The sequence below is a fragment of the Vitis vinifera genome, chromosome 1 (genome assembly GCF_030704535.1).
Source record: "Vitis vinifera cultivar Pinot Noir 40024 chromosome 1, ASM3070453v1".
Classification (NCBI taxonomy): domain Eukaryota; kingdom Viridiplantae; phylum Streptophyta; class Magnoliopsida; order Vitales; family Vitaceae; genus Vitis; species Vitis vinifera.
This window is the reverse complement of record NC_081805.1, coordinates 27,273,013-27,295,667: the sequence shown is the minus strand read 5'-3', so window position 1 is coordinate 27,295,667 and position 22,655 is coordinate 27,273,013. Positions and strand designations below refer to the sequence as shown.

The 22,655-nt window shown below is 31.3% G+C and overlaps 1 protein-coding gene across 7 annotated transcripts; it reads right to left on the bottom strand.

The window, feature by feature from the left end:
• Window positions 1-2,144: 2,144 nt before the first annotated feature.
• LOC100260954 (protein MEI2-like 4) lies at window positions 2,145-16,708 on the bottom strand. 7 transcript variants are annotated; one of them, XM_059735942.1, is made up of 16 exons: window positions 16,511-16,708; window positions 15,997-16,232; window positions 15,348-15,518; window positions 15,108-15,153; window positions 8,782-9,108; window positions 8,161-8,594; window positions 7,918-8,076; window positions 7,594-7,710; window positions 7,357-7,505; window positions 6,963-7,060; window positions 6,456-6,872; window positions 5,258-5,909; window positions 4,080-4,164; window positions 3,838-3,906; window positions 3,238-3,417; window positions 2,145-2,981 (listed from the first exon to the last, which is right to left on the bottom strand). In XM_059735942.1, exons 3-16 carry the CDS (start codon window positions 15,423-15,425, stop codon window positions 2,823-2,825), a joined length of 2,970 nt encoding a protein of 989 aa, XP_059591925.1. In that variant the 5' UTR covers window positions 15,426-15,518; window positions 15,997-16,232; window positions 16,511-16,708; the 3' UTR covers window positions 2,145-2,822. The 7 variants fall into 7 exon arrangements, with proteins under 7 accessions (XP_059591925.1, XP_010657314.1, XP_059591930.1 ...); XM_010659012.3 differs by having other exon boundaries at window positions 8,782-9,111; window positions 16,511-16,699; XM_059735947.1 differs by having other exon boundaries at window positions 8,782-9,111; window positions 15,348-15,406; window positions 16,511-16,691.
• Window positions 16,709-22,655: the final 5,947 nt, after the last annotated feature.

The window sequence follows — 22,655 nt, the reverse complement described above, 5'->3', positions numbered from 1 at the left end:
ACACAAGAGGTACGATCAGGGCCTCATCCTGAAAGTGAAACGAAACGTCTGCTAGAAGACACGGGGAAACTCTGAGAAAATTAATGATATGTCGTTTAGAAACTATTTTTCAAAGCAGTTTACATTTTATTTTGGAAGAAAATTATTGATATGTTTAAGAATTACTTTTTGAAACAGTTTTATTTTTAAAATAATAGTCATATAATTTAAAAAAAAAAAAGTTTTTTAGGACAAATTTTAGTTATTTTGGAGTGTTTTTATTGTAGATATACATTTAAAAAAGTGTAAACGGTTTAAAAAGTAGCGTTTTTTATAGGACAAGTTTTAACGAATATTTTGTACTATGCATAAATATATGATATTTTTTAAAATGATAAGTCGAGAATACAAATTAGATTAAAAATAATTCTCACAAAATTATTTTTAAAAGTTTTTCACAAAATTTGTTATTTGAAACTTATTTGCAAAAACCATATCAGGAAGGTTCTGAAAGGCCTATTTAGAAATTCAAATATATATATGTTTTTAATAAGTGAAAACTGCTTTTTTCCATTAGAAGGTGCACAGAAAAGATTTAAAATTTATTTTCAAAATAACCCATTTTCATAACAAGTTTAAAACAAATTTTTATAAAACTGTTTTAAATAAATATAACATTTGTACAACATGTTTTTAAAATTATAAAACTATTTTCCAATTTAAAGAGTGAACATACCATTTCTAATGACCATTTAGAAATCAATTATTAGGCTTTGTTTGGGAATTGCTTTCTAAAATAGTTTTTAGAAATAGTTTTTAAGAATAATTTTTAAAAATTGTTCTTTAATATTTTATAGAGTCAAGTCTATTTGAAAACTTGAAATATTTTTAATCTGTTTTCTATGTTTTTAAATATGTTTTAAAAATAACTTTTATATGTAATGTTTCATTTTTAATCATTTTTTATATTTATATAATTATTTTTTAAAACAATTTTTAGAAAACAAATGAAAACAACTAAAAACAATAAAAACAAAAATTCTTTGTAAACACTTTGTTTTTTATTTTTAAGAATAGAAAACCATTTCCAGTTTTATAATTGTCAAACATATTTTCTTATTGTTTTTGTTTAATGCATAGTTTTATCACAAAATTCATAAAAAAAAAACTTATTAAATTTATATCTAAAAATTTAATAAGACATATATCACACATGTTGAAATCTCTCTTCGGCTCCAAAGTTTCAATTTTTTATATTTACTAAACTAATATATTAAGTAAAAAAATTTATTCATTAATTACCATTATTTTTAATGTTAAAATTGAAATCATTCAAATAAAAATTTTATAATATTCATTGTAAAAATAAATCTAATTAACTTCAAACATTATATTTGATAATAAGAATATAATTTTTCATATAGAATTATTTTATCTCTTTTGACAATCAATTTTTAATTTTATCATACATTTTAAACAATTAATATAATAATTTATTTTCAAAAAATATTATCTTTAATTATTCTAAAAAATTATGAAAAGCAATCAAAGGTGTATGTATCATTGTATCGAGACATCTCATATCATATTTTGTATGGTATATTTATCATAAGATACGCCAAAGATATAATATAGATTATGGTATGCACCAATTTTTACAAAAGAATATATTATCTCGTTATATTATACATTTTTAACAATTATGGTACTAATAGGTTTAATAGGCTATAATTATATTAACAAGTTTAATAAATCACAATCATGTTATTTGTTAGTCTTTGTCAACCCATACATGATCTAATCACTCATTTATCAAATAGGTTAAACAAGTTCACAATTATAAAACGAGTCATATTCGATTTAGTAAATTTTTACCATTTCTCACCTCAAGTCCTCAACACGATACAAATCCAACACCATATAATAACCCGTTGCCGCCCTGAATCTATCCCATTCCCATACCTAGTTGATTTAAATATTGAGAGGCTCAAGTGAAGCAGTGTAGAGTTAAGGACTCCAAATCCATGATAAATGTATTCCTTATTATATAAAACCATAGATATAGGTTGATACCATTGCTGATACTCAACCTTGTAGGCAACTTAATACATAAAAGCTGGGTCAACAGCAGCATATATTCTCTAAAATAAAAGCATTACGAAACATTGAGTGGAGAACGAGGTGTCAGATTATGAGATCAAGCAGTACATCAGGACGATTTAGGAAAAAAAAGAGTATCCACCCTTAGATAAATGTCATAAAGTCATGATATAGTAAGGACCCGACATCTCCCTCAATAACAATGGTACAAAGTGCCCTCAGGTCATCACTTACAAAAAATTTTCACATCAAAGACCTCTCAGTCTCAGCAATTACACACACAAACAAGAAAACCAACAATGTGAAAAAGATCAAAAAAACCCGGATGAGGAAAATGCGAGAGAAAGAAAGGTATACCAGAGAAGAAGCCTCCTGGGATCATATTCGAAAATATATCTTCAGCGCTCAGTGACTCCTGTACATATGTAATAGTTTTAAATAATACTCTCCAGACCACCCAAAATTTTGAAGCTCCACCTGTTGCTCCTTTTTTCTAACCGTCCCTGTATTACAGAAACCCCCACAAAAACTGGAATAACACTTAGCTTTTGTCTAAGCATTTGTACTCTAAATGTGTAAGAGGCTTTTCAGAGGCATCAAAAGTGGTTCTTTTTTTTTTTTTTTCTTCTTTTTGGTCAGCCATCCCTAATATGCGGTTATTAGGATTTGGGTTGGACACAATTCAAATTACTTGGTCTCAGTCCCTCTAATAAGGTTAGTGCCCACAATAAAAAATGGCTTGCTCAGTCTGAATCCTTTGTTGAACCTGAAGATGAGTCTCCATTCGAATAGTCCTCCCCAGTTGTCAAATTTGGTGGACTTCCTTGGTGGTTGTCCTCATTGGAGCTGGTTCGAGTTTTTCCAGGTCTAGATCGAACATTTACTCCCATTGGGAAAGGCACCTGCCGAGAAAAAAGGTCCATATAAGATTTCTACATTTATGTCATCATTATTATTTTTTGTGTCCAGATCTGTTCTTTTCCCTAGCAGAGATAGGTCTAGGGGATTGAAGCCCATGCTTCGCTATTAAATGTTCAGGGAAAGTTCCCTCATTAAAGTTAGGTTGCCTTTATCTTCAAGTTTCTGGATTTCCTCTTGTCCAGGTAAATGTATAACTGATTAGAGTCCTCTATGTGAAGTATGTAGAGATCCTCATACCTGATCACCTGCATTGGGACCATCAGTATGGAAGAGAATGGGACGACATCGCTTATCCTCATTCATCAGGCTTGAGTTCTGGAAATGGGCAATGAGAGCAGCCTTTCCCTGTATGCGGGCATATGCAAGTGATGCCACCTTTTCGCTATTGAACTTCTCCCATTTCTTTCCATTGAATGCCTGCCAAAATTGGGTTTAAATTTTTTTCAAGTAATGAATCATAATAGGTAACTCGAGAGAAGCTCTAATGGTAACATACAAACTCTTTTAGGTGGTATTTGTTTTTTTAACTTTTTGCTGAAAGCAATTTGCTTTCAGATTTTAGATTGTTTGTTTTTCTATTTTTTGTTAACTTATTACTCATTTCTTAATTTTTTTTTGTTAAATAAAAAAAACTAAAATATTTGGCTTTTTCTAAATGCTAAAAGGAACATATTGGTGTTTTTTTACTTCTTAATACTTACTAGAAATAAAATATTAAAAAAATAAACAACTTAAGTCTTAAAACTATTAAACACTATTTAGTTTTAAGTTCTATTTAGAATTAAGTCAAAAAAACAAACACCACCTTAGTCATTTTATAACTTAATAGAAACAAACCTGATAGAATGGAATAATCTGGCAAGGATCGGTCATGTTGATAAAGGCATACCCTACATTGCATTTGTTCTGCAAAAATAAATAAATTAAATAATTAAATAAAAAGGGGTATAGACCAAATGAATTGTATAACACACAAGGAAGCCAAAGTGAAATTTAAATGGTAATAGTGATTCCTCCCTCAATCATCATCCCCACTCTACATGATAAAAGCATTTCTTTCTGGTAAAAAATGCACTTGCCTTGAAATCAATGGGTAGGTAAATGAAATCGTAAGTCCCCCGGTGGCGTTCATCAATTGCAGCCAAAAGCATCTTTGAAGTATATCTGCAATTATCATCATTCAAAATCAGAACTAGTAAGAAAGCAAGAAGAGGTTTCAAGAAAAAACAACTAAACAAATCTGAAAGATTTATTCTATTGCAGTGAGGTTGTAAGTATATGTAAGTGAAGGCATTTGCAAAAAACAGACGAACGTGAATGGAAACTAAAACTCCCATCTATATCATTGGAGAGGCACAAGGGTTTCTAGACCTAAATGACACAACTTGGAAAATCACTCAATTAACGGTTACAATTTGGAAGAAGACACAAATGAAATTGTGTAATGAACACAGCTGTCAATATGAATAGGTGCATTGGCACTAGCTCCTCATATTCAAGCAATATAACATGTCATCTATAGAATTTGTTGCTTTCTTATTACTGCTAAATCAGAACTGGTTATATATTTCTGGGCAATTTGCAATGTATAAGCATTACAAGAAAATAAACATGGGCAAAAAAGAAAGATATATAAAAAGAGAAGCACTAATTTTCAAAAATCAAGCAGGAAAAAAAACAGCTAGGAGGAATATCAATATCTAGCACTGAGACCAACAACCCAACCAAAAAAAGTATGGCTGAATCAGTTTGTCTAGCATCTGATTTTACTTGGAATTGTATTTTAGTAGTAAGTCAAAAATCTTGCTTCTACACTGAAATTTGTTTCCCTAGACTCTTTGTTTTCATGGATTTTAGATGTATGAAAAAATTCAAAAATCCGTTGGTATTTGAAGCAACTGAAGGTGAAATTGATATTGGACCTCTGATTTTAATTCCAAGGCAGTGATTCCATGAAACACGATAGAGCCTGAGGAGTTCTAGAATTCAATTCATAAGCCCTAATGAAACACACTCGAGCAAGATGCACTCAGGCTAAAAGGAGATGCTATCAAGGTAGTGATCATAGCATTGTATGGCTGGATTTATTTTTATTTTTTAATTTCCTTCCTGCATTTCTAACCAGTACACACTGGAAATAGCAGTAGTGAAGTTCAAGGATAAGTAGTTCTCTCCTGCATGTCTGGAAACAAACCTATAAAAAACGATAAGAAACATACAACTATGAAAAATAGAATCAAAGTGAAATGCCACATACTTGTTGGGAATGTTCTTTATCATGAGTGTTGTCCGGGTGTCCTCCCCTCGCAGTATGCGGTCAATATCAAGTTCATATTGTTTCTTGTTGTCAACCTGATTGGAACTGTTGTCATTTCTACGGCTTCTAGAACGCTCATTAGGAGGGTCAAAGGAACTCATCATAGGAATCAGTTGGCTTCTGCCAGGAAACATCAGGCACCTCTGATGATGGGAGTGCAGTCCAACATTTTTAGGGGGAATGGAAAGATCTATGCAGTTCCCACCAACAGAAGGGAAGATATTATGAGGAGCAAATTCCAAAGGATGCAGTGAGTTATTGGAAATTCTCATACTCCCAAGAGAACCTGGATGAAACCCAGAAGCCTCAGAGGATTCCCCAGCATAGGTATGCCGCCTGTCCCAGATAGAAGGATTAACAGTTGGTGCTGATCCCACATGGTGGTTATTAATAGATAGCATAGTATTCAGCATATGAGATGGTGCCCTAGGAAGTCCATGCAATCTAGGTGGAGGATGAGCAGTGCCAATCCCATTCATAAAGGATGGTGAGTTCGGCCACATCATGCCTGGAGACTGAGGGTGATGCGAATTACTCCACATATAATGATGTCCAGGAAGAGGACAACTTCCATTTCCAGAAGAACCAAAAACTGGACAAGAGAGCAGAGATCAGTTACTTCAGTATAATGGAAAAAATCAAATTCAACTGACTAAATTCCATGTTTCTTCTAGCTAAAAAAAAAAAGCTTAATTATTCATTGCATGAAGCTCCCTGTTATCTTAACTTTATGAAGGTTCACTTTAGCAACGTGATGAATACCCAACCAACACTTAAAACACAAATACTGTGATCTACAAACAAAAAGCAATAGATAAGACAAGAAGTTAGCAGGTTTCTCCACCTTTCCACATTCTAAAACAGCACAAGGATATACATGAAGCATATGCATCAGCTCTATTCTACTATCTTCAGACATTTACAATGACTTCATGGAAAGCAAGCTGGCTGGCTTGAGAAAGGCCAGTTGCAAGCATATCACAATTGCATATTTTGCCCTCTTTCATTTACATTTTTTTTTTTTCTGGGAATGCAAAAGCTTTCATCCTGGTACCAGTATGTATGGCTTTAACAGTTATTTAAGAGTAGGGAACAGATGCATAAAAATGAAAACAACCTAGTGATTCATCACACTTACCACCATCATTAAGTTCAACTGTGAGGCCATTCGAGTTTGCTCCAGACAACTGCCTATTCTCAATTCTTTCTGGCCTGGGATTGATGTTGGCAGCCATGGTGCCCACAGGATTGCAGGGAGCACCATTAGCTAAACCATCATTATACTCTGGGAGTGAATGAGGGTGCAAACTTTGTGTGCCTCGAAAATCAAATTTCAATTGGCCCTGTGAGCGGCTGGACTCAGCAAGACCAGATTGACTGCCAACTGATTCGACAGACAAGAGAGAGGGTAAGGTGTTCGGAACACTAGAAGAGATCCCATGATGAGACACATTTTCCAGGAAGGGTCTAATAGGAAATGGGATTCCAGAGTGTACTCCCATAATTGTTCCATTCTCCATGCTGCTAGAGGTAATTGCTCCAAGTGAAGCTGGTCCTGTTAACAAAGCTTCATGAGACAACATAAACACGTTTTATCTAGAATCCATATTCTATGAGCAGGGTATCATATTAGCAGTAACCATACCAGGGAATCCTGTTGTTGAATTGTTAGGAGTGTTATTCTGTTGCAGATAAAGACCTGATTCATCTTCCTCCAGCTCAGAAGGAAATTGTTGCATCAAACTGTAGAAAAGGGGAAAATTCAGAAATAAACTCTAAAAGAAAAAATTAACCCAAAATAAATTATCACAAATTAAAATGAGCCAGTCCCAGTCAATATTATCAACAAACTTAATTAGAAGTATCAAACACCATCATTAAGTAGGAATGCAGGTTTTGGACTTTCTGTCTAAAACTGATTGTTAAATAAAATATCTTCTGAAATAATTTTCTAATTTCAAAATAGGCTACAGTAAAAAGGAAAACAAAGAAAAAGAAAGAAGAAAAAGGGATAGTTATTGTGCTTGGACAATACCCACCGTCTTGCACCACCAGGACGGCTTGGTTCAAGTTTAATCCGTTTCCCAGCAATATCACTTCTATTCAAAGCACGAAGAGCAGCTTCTGCAGCTCTTATATCATAAAACTCTACAAATTTGTGATGACTTCTGTGTGGAGTTTCACGGATCTGCATTCCAGGAAGAGGAACTAGCCAAATCACTCATGTCCCAATTGTACTTGATAAGTGCAATGCAGAAAACTCACAAACAACTCACCTCTTTAATCTCTCCATAAACACCAAATATCTGAAGTAGTTCATCATTTGTTACAGAAGGATCTAGGTTAAAGACCACAAGGGTGCCCTGATTAACATCCTTTTCTGGAGGGTTGTCCTAACAAAGATAACCCACAAGGCAATGAGTCAAGCAACAAGATTCATGTACAAGTGAATAAAGCATGTGATGAACATACTAAAACAGCATACCTGCAAAAATAATGATTATCCTAACAAGTGATAACTACAAAGCTAACATGAGGATTACTTAATCAAAGCAAGAAATGCCACATGCTCTACATAGGATGAAAATAAAGTATCACACCTTTGGAATAGAATAATGAATGTCAAGCTTCCTACGCCTCAATGGTTTGTTCTGGAGTGCTCTCATTGCATTTCGGGCTGCTCTTATATCATAATATGAGATCATAACAAAACCACGATGCTTGCAGGCCGTATAAAGGGCACGAATATCTCCATATTGCTGTGCATTCAAGAAGAAAATATTAATAAACAGGTGCACCCAAAGAGACAAAAACATTGATAGAAATAAAGTCAGATTAAATACCTCAAAAAGGATCCGTAACTCAGAATCTTCAACATTGCTATTTATATTTCTCACAAACAGTGTCCTAGAAGGATGTTCACCATAAGGGTGTTCCCCAACTGCTGAACCATTAGATCCTCCTAGCTGACCATTAGACATTCCTCCAGGATATTCAGAATTTCTTTGTCCTGCAGAGGACCCATCATCCCCTAAATCCATCCCTCCAACACTGCTAAAAAGGTCTATATCTTCTAAATCATCTCCATTACTGGGTTGGACAACATAGTCAAGCACATCAGCCACTCCGGAAAGCAAGTCATCCTCATTAGGGAGGAGGTTTCCAATGGTTTGGGCCTCAATTTCCTCAAGAGATTCAAAAAGGTCCTCTTCCTCATGATGAGGGGCAACAGTATCAACAGAATGGCCATATAGTCCATTGTTTGATGATAATCTCACTGCACCACAAAAACCCATATTGAAAAAACAGGAACACACATACCAATCAATCAGCATCAATAGCTTCAGAAAATCAACAAGCTGGAAACTGATTCAAGTCATCAATGCAAGAAGTAGTAGGACAACTATTTAGCAGTTAAAGCATACGAACTGACACCAGTGGACTGATGGGAAAAGGAGACTTACACTTTCTATTAAATAATTCTGACAGTGAGCTTGAGAACAGACCATTCTCATACTGAGAACCAGTCATATTAATTTTGTCACCTTCCATAAAATAGGATGCTGAATGTACATTTGCATTAGATCTTGTCCCTAGATCATGTTCCACAGTTCTCCACATATCCAAGGAATTTCTGACTACTCTCTCTGCTCCCACTGCATGCCTTTCGGAGCTAAGATTCACTTTCTGGTCCCGGATTAGGTAGGGCTCTGATTGCTCCCAGCAATTCACCGTCTGAGATTCTGTTGGTATAAGTTTCTCCATGGGTGAAGAAGCAATTGATTTGCCACCTGCTGTTCATGATATTCCATCCACTATTACTCAAGTTTCACACAGCAATAATATCAATAAATTCAAGAATTGGCTTTACAGGCCTAAATGTTCAATAAACTAGAGTCCATGTCCAAGCATCTTCCATGCACAAACTCATGAAATGATTGCAACTCTCTTCACCAATCTGGTCCTCTTGAATGCAGGGATAATAGTAAATTCCTGTTATTGAAAGCCTGTTGGCTTAATTCCAATTTTCTTCAACTTAGTACCAAAATGTAATTTGAAATATTATACTAGCTATTATATTCTTCCACAAGAAACTGACTGGATTAAATTCTCTTAAAAATCCATTAAATGATATTCATTTCCGTATGCTCCTATAGAGCATCAGCAGTGAGACCATAAAAAACTTATGCTGCTCTTTGAAGTATTTTACCAAACTTTCAGCCATAAGCAATTTTTTTCCATGTATGTATGAGCAGTTCCTGTTTCCAGCGGGGCTTTAAAACCACGAATTTCCCTTTGGGGATAAAAGCGTGTAATACATGATTATCTATAGGTTAAGTATGCATTATTTATTGCTCTTTGGCAGTCATAATAGAGTTTTATTCTATAGATTTGGTCGGTTAACAAAGTAACAAGACGAGTCATAATGAATCTTATGTTTGGGATTTTTTTCTTTGTGTGTTTCTACCAAGTAAAACTGAATCTCTATCTAAACTAGGAAGATGCTGATTATTTTTCAAGTGGCATGAGAATAAAACAGATCAGAGATGAACTTTTATCTTTTGAAATTATCATGTGTTTCCCTATTTTTACATACCATGTATTGTATCATGTATTGTAAGGATTTTTCACATATTGGAAAATAGATAGAAAAGAAATGTAAACATGTAAACTACACATATATGGAAAAAAAAATGAAGCATAGAGCAACATATGAAAAAAATTTATGAAAGATACCAAGAGCAAAACAGGCAAAATACAAACCAATTTAAATGTAATACATAAACCAATACTAAATCCTAGTGGTATGATAAATCAACTTAAAAAAGTATGGCATTCTAATGCATGATTGAACTTAAATCTAATAAATACTACCATTCTAAAAATTTTCAAATTTTGACAAGTCATTAAAAAATATACCAAAAGAGAAATTATATATTTGTAAGGGCATTATAGTACATGTTCAAAGTTCATAATTGTCCCCGTCACCCTGGGAGCAAAGAGAGCCTAAATAAAGAAACACATTTTTAATTAAAAGCAAAAAAAGAAAAAGAAATTACAAAATGATGTTAGATTCCAAGTTTCACAGATAGAAGATTTGTTCAGAGGTGATATTGGGTAAATCAAAAGATTTGAACTAGCAATGTCTTCATGAGAGGGCACACCAGCCAATTGAGCCACCAATGCATATGGATGCAACATCTTAAATTGTTAGTTAATTGGCCAACAACATATATCAACCCCTACTTACTTAGGCTAAAGTCCTCACACCATGCCAAAAGGGCACTCTTCTTTGACTTGTATTTCAGCTCAATAAATGGAGAAAGTAAACAACAACGAGGTTTGAACCTATGACCTCCCAGAAATTCTGATACCATGTTAAAACTACCAATTTAAGCCAAAATTTCATATTATTTTTTGATGGATGATTATATATTATATAATAAAAAGAAAAAAAAGCACTGGAGAAAGACCAATCCTAATACATGGGAAGTATACAAGATACCACAAAATAAAACCAAAACAAGAGCTAAGGCTATCATTAAACATTCAACAAAATCTAATAAAACCAGACTACAAAGCTAACACAACTTGATATGCATTGTCAGCTTATTACCTAACAACTTAAGCTTTGGAGGAAAATGGTAGTTTAATGTAGCATTAGAGCCTTGTTCAGTGCCCATTTGTCAACCCAATGTAGGAGAAGTCTAACGTAAGGTGGACTACTAATAGTTGGTTAGCTTTGTATACATAGTCTATCAGTCAATCATGGTTTAACATGAACCATCCCCTAAATAATCCTTAAACCACAAAACTTCAGGCCTATTTCTTTAAATCACACTAAAATTTTCATCAATTTGAGTATTCTCCTATTTTGTTCCCTATAAATACACTCAAATAAGCTTAGCAACTTCATTTTCCAAGCTTCACTCTACCTCTTCCTTATGAAACTCCCCTAGCAACAAATCAAAGCATCCTTTTGTTGATCTCTTGTTAATTCTTTGATAACCATGGATGAGATTATTTTTTGCTTTTTTATTCTACGATTAGATTTCATGCTTCATTTTGAAAGATACCTTACACTTCCTTTTCTCTTTTCTTTATTTCAAGAAATAAAATTCCAATTCCTTCTTAAAATATTCACACAAAAGATATAGTAATTATCAATTATATGGAAGGTTGAGTATAAAAGATTTGGTAATCATTGATTAAATGGAAGGTTGAAAATTAGTTTTCCTAATTGTCATTTCCTCGCCACAGATGCCTCTTGGTTGGCAATTGCAAGTAGTGTAGCCTTTGCATTTCTCATATCCACCATATAATTCAAATATATAACTACCTATACAAATCCAAATTTTCAAAATTTTTCAAATTTTGCCATTCTATACATGTGTGTCAAACTTGAAGATCCCTAAGCATATTAGTTTAATATTCTAAAGAAAACAAGCCTAGTTTCCCTATTTAACTGAACTAAGTCTTGCATTCATAATAGAATAAACTGCTATACAGGAGTAAATCACATGCAATGTAAGACAAAGGCATTGTTCAGGGCCAACTCTCAAGTGTTAAACCCCTAAAAGCATAGCACATCCAATAAAAAATATAGATTTGTTGTCAACCTCCATTAAATCCCAACTATGGCTATTGAAATTATTAAGCTAGTGGAAGCTTAGACACCAATTTCCCACTTGTCTTGGCATATCTTTCCCTCCTTCACATCTTTATAAATTTTCCTTTCTCTCATAAAACTAAGTAAAGGCCCTTTAGAGCTTCTAAAATCATTTCCTCATTAGACACATCAATCTATTCCTAAAAAAAGTAAAATAAATATCGTTCAAAAGGAATTTGAATGAAATGAGTATCAATTTCCATTATCACCAAACATGTGCTTCTTATTGAAGTCGCTTGACGCTAGGTATTGAACAGTCTTTGAGAATCAAATTGTGGTACACTACCATCAAAGTTGCCAATTGCACTAGTCCACATGGAAACTTTTAAAAATGATTATCCTTGCTCTTATTGCAAAAAGATATCATGTGTATAAACTTTCCTTACCAATTGAAGCTCATATACCAATTTGGAGGGCTGATAACCAATCCTATGTTCTTTTAAATGATTGGATCTCAAATTGAACCTTAAGCTTTGGTACCAATTGATGGAGTCAATGTGAGCTATGGTACCATTAGCTAGGGCTAGTTAAAGCTCTAATATCAATGGTTTTGCCAGATTAACCATAAAGAAGTTATAGAGAACTTGAAACAATTCATATTTTCTTGTTCCCAATGTCAATGCCCAAAGTTGAGCCCTAAAAAAAGGTCCACCTTTTTCCTTCTCTCCCTTCATCTATATATATATATATATATATATGGCATACAACCCAAATACGCAACATGTAACGTCAAAGGGCGAAACAACAAATGAGGATGAAAAGAGAAACAAAGGGCTACAACCCCTAGCCTCTAAATAAACAATAAATAAAATCCAAAAAAGAAAGATTGTATGGCACCAAACGAATTAAGGACTAGTAAGGAATTCTGAGGAAAAGTTCTTTCAAGGATGGGTTAGAATGCTCCTCCTCTTTGAAAGCTCCACCAAAGCACTCCCCACATGCACCAAAAGAGAAAAAAAAAACAAAAAAAATGTGGTTATTATCCACTGCTTCATCTGCTAGCAGTAACTCTTGAGCCAACTGTGGGAACATCCACTAAATCCAAACAAAGAAAACAAAAGGTCCAAAAGCTTTCGAGCTTTTTCGCAATTAAAGAAAATATGATTCCCAAATTACTATTTAACCTTGCACAAACAACGTTTGCGAAAGGTCCACCTTTAGCTCATAACTCTTCATCTTTATGAGTTAACAATATTTATAGAGATTCTAAACCTATAGGAGAATGGATTTATTTCAAAAAAGAATCCCAAAAGAAGTTTTTATACAAGAATTTGGACACAAAAGGAAGTTTAATAAAATATGAGTCAAGTCAAAACAGGAATTTGAGAAATATTCCAACAAGAAGCAGTCACAAGAGGACGGATCCTTCTTTCAGAGAAATACACTGTTGATACTTCCTTTCTATTTCTAAATTGCACATTCACTACCAAAGATTTAGAAATAGAAAGGAGACATTAACAGTGTATTTCTGTGAAAGAAGGATCCATGATCCTGTGGATGCCTCCAAAGTTTTTCACTATTTTTGCTAATATCTATGACCAGTATAGGTAAATTTTCAGGCCACCTTTTTCCCGTAGATTCAAGTAGTTCCTTGGTTCTTGGTTCCTAGTTCCTGTTTATAAGAGATGCTTATAAATGCTCTGTATGTACTTTTTAGAATGATTTCCCAAAAATACATGAAGAGAGTGGATAGAGAAAAGTGACATCCATCACTTTCCAGCTTTCCCATATTGGGAAGCACAGTTTCCATTTGTGCTTCCCACAATCTAAACATGCATTAGTGAAGAGTTTGGGAACAAGGTGGATATGGGACCAATGGACCAAGTTATGCGATCAGCTGTTTTGTTGTTGGGAAAAGCCAGCTCAACACTCCCATGAAATAAAAGGCCAATCCTGACACAAGCCCAGATCAGATTTGAAATGGGATTAGATGCCTGATCATTCAAAGAGGTAGTTTTGCTGACAACGCCTAGGGCAATGTACCAAACCACTTGATGATGGTAATGATAAACCTGAATGCTATACAAAATCCAACTCAAACCTGAACCTTCCTATCAAATAAACCTGGAGGTTCATTGGACCATTCAACTTCATTGCAACCCCTACTTATGATAGAATTTGCAGCCTAAGAAACAGTTTCGTTTCAATCTTACACTGGACTCTGTTTAGATTACAGAGGAGTTTTGGGTTCGAAGACACCAGTAAGACAGTAATACAACAGGTTATCATGGCAGAGTCATGCAAGTGTAATAATTGCACAATAAACATGCTATGCAACAGATGTAAAAAAAAATTATCTTTTTATTTTTTAAATGAAAGAACCTCAAGATATCTGCAATAAACATTCTAAATGGCAAAAATAAGTTATTATTTGTATTTGTAAATATTTGACCCTGGATATATGTTTGGCCTCTCTCCATTCACCTCATAAAACTATTAAGATACTTTGTAATACACTTTACAACTTAGTATGCAAACAAGTAGATAAGTGCTGTGTTTATTCTGTGGCCAGAATTTCCTTCTAGGTTTCAGGAAAAGGTTCACATTTTAACCAGATAGAATCACACCCAAAATTTCCAAACTCGAGGAGGTCAGAAAAATTCCCATTTAATGTCGAGGCTTAGGTTTTTGATCACCCAGATGTTGATCCTTCAAAAGCCCTTTTTTTTTAAAAAAGTAAATAGCATCCTGAGAAATTAGGACCCATACACAACAAGCATTCAATTGAAAAAAACATCCAAAAAAGCTGCAATTAAGGTACAAAAACCCTCGTTGATCTCACTCATATCTAAAAAAAGGACTTTTATTTAAAAGAATATGATCAATATTTATCAAAATGACCAACAATGGCTGCTTTGATAAATCAATCTACTGTCCCCCACCTATCAACATGTGCGAAGAAGGTAATGGGTCCTTCCCCCTCCTAAAGCCATGATAGTTGGTCAAAAAGACATCCTCTTAGAAAAACAAATAAGCAAAACAAAATATATCTTCCTGCAAATCACTCTCTACAAAATTCTTGGATTCCTACTTATATCTAGATCCAATGCAAGGGCATACTAATATGCACTGAAACAAGGCAATCTTTATCCTATAAAGCAAGTAAGCAACAGTACTCACCATTGCGGTCAGCCATGGTTTCTGCCTTCCAAAACCCAACTTGTCTCTGCAAATCATGAAGATGGAGGGGAAAATGAGCATTGGCATCAAAAACAAGAAAAGGACAAAGAAATGACAGAAAATTGAGTCTCTCGATTCCTCAATGGTGCAGTACCACATTACATGAATTCCTCAACCAACTAAAAATTTGTATAACTATGAGTTCTCAATGGAATAGAAAGATGTCTATGCAATCAATACCTCACTAGGCAAGCATGCTTCCTCAGAAAAGTATGAGGACCGAGACCAACCATGTAAGTCTGTCATTTTTGATGGCATAATAAAACCCAGCAGCAAGAAACCCCCAAAAGAGAAAAAAATTAAAACTCAATCAGAAAGTTCCGTTTCTGGCTCCCGCAATTGAATGCACATCTATAAAGACAATTCAAAATTTTCCCCTTCAGCAAATGAAAGAAAAAGTGAAATCATTCCGAAATACGGAATTCCAAATTAGCAGCGAGCAAAAAAGCTAAATTGCAGAAATGGAAAAGGGAAAAAAAAAAAAAAAAAAGCATAAATTCAATTACCGTGATGCGAAGAGAAAGAAATAAGCATTTCATATCAATTTGACAAGAAGCATATTTCTCAGAATTCAGCACCAAAACAAATTTAAAAAAAAAAAATGAAATGCCAAGCAAAAAGAATTGAGGAAAATTTTCCAAGAGATCTCAAACAACTCTAAAGCAAAATCAAGCGACGAAAACCCCTATTTCAACTGCTGATCACACCAGCAACCGCGAAAAACAAAAAATGATCCTTTTTCAATTTTTATTTTATTTTTATAAAATTCACCTTTGACCTGAAAAAAATTCAAACGATCAAAAGAATTAAACAACATAAAAATCCCAACCTGTTAAATTACCACCGACATCACCACCCAACCAAGCTTCCGTGAGCGAAGAGATGCGGAGAGAGAAATGGCGAAAAAAGAATTTAAACTCAGAGAGAGGCAGAGAAAAAAATTTCAAAAATTTGGAATTGATTACGGCACAAGGCAGGGAGAGAGATTGATGAAGAGATCTAGGTATCTGTGCCGTGCAATAACCTCCAAAGCTTTGATTCCACCATCCTCTCACTCTCTCTTCCCTGCATTGCACGTTAACCACATGTATTTCCCAATATTTTATACAAAATTCTATTCTAAAAATCAAACAAGATAAAATTCTCAAAATTTTCAAAACTCAAACTCTCACAATTCTCTCTCTCCTCCTCCTTTCCTCCTCTCCGGCGAATTTCCGGCGAGATTCACAGAGGCCCGCCGGAGGGAGAATCGACGGAGACAGAGAAAAAAAAAATCGAAGAGAAAGATCGAAGTTTTTGTTCGAATTAACGAAAAAAAAAAAGAAAACGAGAAAGAAACGGACCTTGCTCCGATAAACACGAGGAGAGCTCCGACGAGATCGCGGAGAGAGAAAACGGGAGAGATGTGCGGTGCTGGTCACCGTTAGAGCGGGCGCTAACGGCGTTAACTCCTTAAAAAAAATGTGGTGCTGTGTGGTCTCAGTTCCAGTTCAGGCAAAGCGCTATAGCCTTCTACATCTCTCTCTCTCTCAATATCGCGGCCACGCTGGCTTATTTAATTTATTATTTATTGATTTATTAAAGGACGAAAACACCCTTGAACTTCAATGATTGGTGGGTGAGTAATTTTACTATTAATATATAATATAATACACAAACCCAATTCAAATCCCATAATTAGGAAATTACTTTTCTTATAATTTTATTAAGCGTTTCAGTTCTTAAACTAAACTTGAAAAAAATCTCATACAGACAAATTGTTTTTCAAAATTACCCTAATATTTTTCTACCTTTTTTATAAGGTTACATTATATAATTTTATGAGATATACATTACATTATTGAATAAAATTAAAACTTGAATTATTTAGGGTCTAATTGGTCATGTTTTTTAAACTTGTTTTTAAAAACTGTATTTTATTCTTTAACAAACAGCTTTTAAAAATAAGTTTAAAAAACCATGACTAGTCCTATTTTTGTTTTATTTTTAAAAATTAATAAAAATAATTTATACTTATTTTCTAAAGTTTATTTATGTTTAAATCATTTCAAAAAACAATGATAAACTAATGTTAAAAGTTTACAAAATCAATTTTCTACTTTTAAAAATAAAAAACCGTTTTAGAATGATACACGCAAACACACTCACATTTATTTTTAATATGATATAAATATTCTAAATTTCATACAAAATCACATACATTTTATTAATAACTTCATAACAAAATCATAGTCTCGTTAGTCAAGAGATATACTAAATGTTTAAAATTTTTGCAATCAAATACTTTAATGAAGTAAATTATAAAATGATGTGTTGCGTTACTAAATAAATTAATTAGCCTTATTAGTTCTTGATGATAAAAATCTTTCATTAAATAGTGGCACAAGGTGTAATTATGTCTGAAATTGAAGGTCCTTTGTTTTATTTTGTAAGAATTATCCAACAAAGCTAATGATGAGATGTATTTAATAAATGTTTTATTTTTAAAATACATAAAACTATTTATTTCATTTTCCTTGAATAATTGAATGATTACGGGAAGGCAGTTTTAGGCGAGGGGCCAAAAAATCGGGTGGGCCTTGGAATATGTGCCGAATATCTGAAATTTATGAGAGATGATAGGCTGCTGCGGCAGCACATGGTAGTAGGAGGAAAAAGGTAAGTTTAAGCTCCTATTACCACGCGTCAATGTTTGAGTGGCTAGATTTTCTTTCTTGTCATGTCATTGGTTGGAGAGTTTCCTACCTGATTGCATTGCAGAGATAGTTATCGGTGCCGCGTTGCTAATTATATTTAGAGATAAGATTCAGAAGTTATTGACCGTACAATGTGGTCTAAATATTTGCCATCTTCGACACGTGTCGCATTTTTAGTTGTTTCGTTGAGCCGCTTCGGCACTCATTTGTCTGGATGAAATTACATCAAGGCCCCTGTATGTTTTGGTGGCTTCTTTTTGTATTTTTCAAAGTCAATGGCATGAAATATAGTTATTTATAAAATGAAGGATATCGTTACTTAAAAAAAAATTATTAAATATTCATATTTAAAATATAAAATCTACATACATATACATAGATGAGAAATTCTATTTTCCTCAAATTTTAAAATTATTATTACACCATTAAATTACTCATTTAATCACATTTTACTAAAATTATTGATATAAAATTATAATTTATTAAGTTATTTGATTAAAATAACCCAAAAAACCTAATTTTAAATATCTAACCCTCCATTATTTTTTAATCATATTTTGACAACATATATGAAAATTATTTCATTCCTTTTAATCAATTAATTTTATTTTTATGATTTTTAATTAATAATTAAAATAAAACACGATTTCAAAACATTAATAATTTTAATTTCATACTCCCATTACATCTTTTATTCATCTTCACCAATCTATGATTTTAAATACATATAAAGATAAATTGATGGTACAATGTAGTACTTGTGTAGTTTTTAAAAACGAGGTTATATTAAAAAAATAGAACAACAAATTAAAAATAATTGCTAATCCCATAGTCATAACTGATTGATGTACTTTATAATATAAATTCATTTAATAATAAGAGCTATAAATAATAATAAAAAATCATTATAAGAAAACCAAAATTCATTGGAATTTTTATTTTTCTTCACTCTTTGAGACCCTCATTCACGTGTAGCTTTTTTTTAAGCTTACACATGAGAACTCATGAGCTTTCACCGAACAAGATTCGAATTTTTCTAAAAGTTTAAATTTATAAGATTTTGATTCATAATACATATCATGTTATTCAATATTAGTATCACGAATAAAAATAAGAGAAAATGTTTCGAAATAATATTGAATGTCTTGTCAACTTGAATTAAATAAATGTATAAATGATGTGAAAATAAAGTATAAATGTGGCTATGATACAAAAATTATAGCTGATGGTGAAGTATTTTTTTTTTATTTTTTTATGATGGATTGGAAGAACATGAACTCATGAAGACGATAAAAATGTGATAAGTGTAGATAATATGATTAAAAATGCATGTATGATAAAAATTTAGAAAGCATCAAAATATTTAACCTTTACTTTTATTCTAATTATTATTATTTTTTCCTATAATAAAATTTTGGTCATTTAGGACACTAATTGAACACTGACTACAAAAAACAATTTAAACCCATCAAAATTATAAATTAAAATATGCAACAAATTTGACATATAAAAAAGCTAAATTTTCAAGACCTGAAATATAAAATTTTTATGCTATGTTTGGTTGGTTTAGTATAATATGAGATAAGATAAAAGAGAAAATAACACATTTTATCTCTTGTTTGATGTGTGATATGATAGGATATTGGAATGTAATATAATTGTTTTTTTTAAACATTGAAAAATAATGTATACTCTATTTTATTTTTATTTTTTAAAATTAAATATAAAAATAACATAAAATATGGCATTAAACATGCTACCTTTGCATATCATGTCATTTGATATAGTATCTAAAAATATTATTTTTCTTTGAAAATATGCATTTTTTTTATTATAATCAGATATAAAATATGCATTTTTTTAATATAATTGGGTATAATATCTTATGATATACACATTTTATCCTATCAATTATAAGGAACCTTAGTTTATATACTTATTAAATTGATTGTTTTATTTTTCTTAATTAAAGCATTATAATTGATACTAAAATTAAATACACATATTCCATACGAAATTAAAAAAGACATGACAAAAAGTTGTTGAATTCAATATATATCATTTAATTTATATATATATATATATATTCAAAATTTGCATCTTAACTATATTCTCATTAATAATTTTTTTTTTTTACATTAGATATATTACTTTAGTATTGTTTGTTGTTTTGACTTAATTCCAAATAAAACTTAAAACTAAATAGTGTTTAACAGTGTTAAGAATTAAGTTGTTTATTTTTTTAATATTTTATTTATATTAAGTATTAAGAAGTAAAAAAAAAATTAATATATTATTTTTAGTATTTGGAAAAATTACAATATTTCAATATTTTCTATTGAGGCAAACAAAAATTAAGAAATAAGTAACAAGTTAACAAAAAGTAAAAAAAAAAAACAACAATTTAAAAAAGTTAAAAAAAACAAACACCACTTTATATAGAACCATATTTTTTATATCCTAATCTCTTAATCACATCCTTAATATACACATGATTAAATAAGATCAAATGCAAGTATTTAATACAATATAGGAAAAGTTTTCCCATACCAAAAAAATAAAATCAAAATTATTTTAAAAATTATATGGTTTCAAATTTTATTTTGTAAAAAATAAAAAATTCATAGTGTTTGTTTTTTTACTTAATTCTAAATAAAACTTTAATGCTTAATAGTGTTAAATATTAGGTTGTTTGTTTTTGTAGTATTTTATTTCTATTAAGTCTTAAAAAGTAAAAAAAAATCAATATGTTATTTTTTTTTTATCTAGAAAAAGTTATATATTTTAGTTTTTTCTATTTAATAAAAAGTTTATAATAAGTCATAAAAAAGTAGAAAAACAAACAACCTAAATTTTAAAATTAAATTATGTTCAGCAAAAAGCCAAAAAAACAAACACCACCAAGTCTTATTTTTAATTTCCATTTCTCTTTTATTTTTGAGAGTGTCTTACTAGTACCAATTTGTATGTATATAGCAATATACCAAATATATGAAAAGGGTATTATTAATCAAAAGGTGTTATATGTGCACAAGAGCTTCAATTTAACTTGATTGTTTTGTATATGATATCCCGATATTTCATATTTTGATTCCATTTATTTGTACTTCGGGTTGGAGTAAAATTTAGAAATAAGGGTCCACATATCCATCAATTTTTTGTTGTGCTTTACAACTTTATTATGATTTTCCTTGTCTTTATATGGAAATGAGAAGGCGTGATGGAAAAAAAAAAAAAATTCCACCAGATTTGCTATTTTATCTTACTTTCTTTTATTGAATCCATTTGTGGATCATCTCTGCCTTGTATCTTTCACAACAAATTGAGATAATTGTTATTAAATTTTGTTCATGAGAGTTTAATTTAATAATAATAAAAAAAAAGTATAATAAAATGTACTCAAACATTTATTAATCAAATCACGCAAGAATAAAATAAAATAAATTTTTTAATATGGTTCGATGATCAATGTGATCCCTACGTTTAAGGAGTGCACCAACACTCAATAATTCACTAATCAAAATAATAAAAATAATTATAACGGTAAAACTCTCGAAAAAAACCTTGTCAATTACGATCATACTCTTTAAAAATACAGAACCCTAAATATAAAAGGGTTAAATATATAATAGAAACAAAATTAGCAATCATTACATTTAAAAAATTTTATCGCGTTACCCCTTTCAACCTCACGAGCTAATCGGACAGCTCGACCTGACATTTTGAGCAAAATAAACAAAATCAAGTTTCCCAATCTAATAGTATTTAATTAATTAATTGAAATGTGAATGGTGAAAATAAAAAAATTCAAGACGAGTCAGGCAAAGGATACCATAAGATTATTTTACATAATTGTTGTTATAATTTAATAATTTAAGTGCAGATTAAACTGCAATGGCCAAGGAAAAAAAAAAGTTTTGAAGAATTCAATGCCAATTATTTTGTAATAATATCAATAAGACAAAAATACAACCATTTCAATATTATAATTAATTTAGCTTTGAATAAATTAAAAAAAAAATGAATCATGGCGATAACAAAACCATCATACTTTTCTAATAATTAAACCTATATGAAAATAAATGATTAAAAAATGTCCAAAAAATTATATTTTGTTTAACTATCAATATTATTATTATTTTTTTTGAAAAATTGCAAGATTATGCATGTGAAAATATAAGAAAGAGATGTAGGGAACAAATTAACAAATATGTAAATTCATGGAAAGGTGGTTCGAACCAGGAACTCCTACTAGGCCAAGTTTTTTTTATCAATTTTTTTTAAAAAAATTTAAATTTGTAAAATTTCGGTTCAATATATGGTTCATGCTCCTTTATGAGTTTCTTTAATTACACATGCACGATGTCGTGTGTTTTTATATGTGTGTGTGCACTCTCATGTGTTTTTTTTTTTACATCATTTATTATTGATTTTTTATAATATATATCATTATTATTAAAAAAATTGAAAAAAAATATCATGCAATGGTCAAAAATCCATTTATCAAAGGGGAGATAGGATACAAAATACTTGGATTTCGATGTCAATTTTTCACCACAAATTCTAGCACAAAATAAGTATACCAAGCAAAAAATCAATTTTCTCATTTACGTAAATAGATAAAGCCATTTATCAAATTAGGGGTAGAATACAAAACAATTGTGTTGTGAAGTAATCTTTCTCGCACAAAATAATTAGTTAATCACACAAATAATTTTTAAGAGAAAATCAATTTTCTTATTTAATTCTTATAAGTCCATTTATCAAATGCAATCCAAAAATTAATTGATTT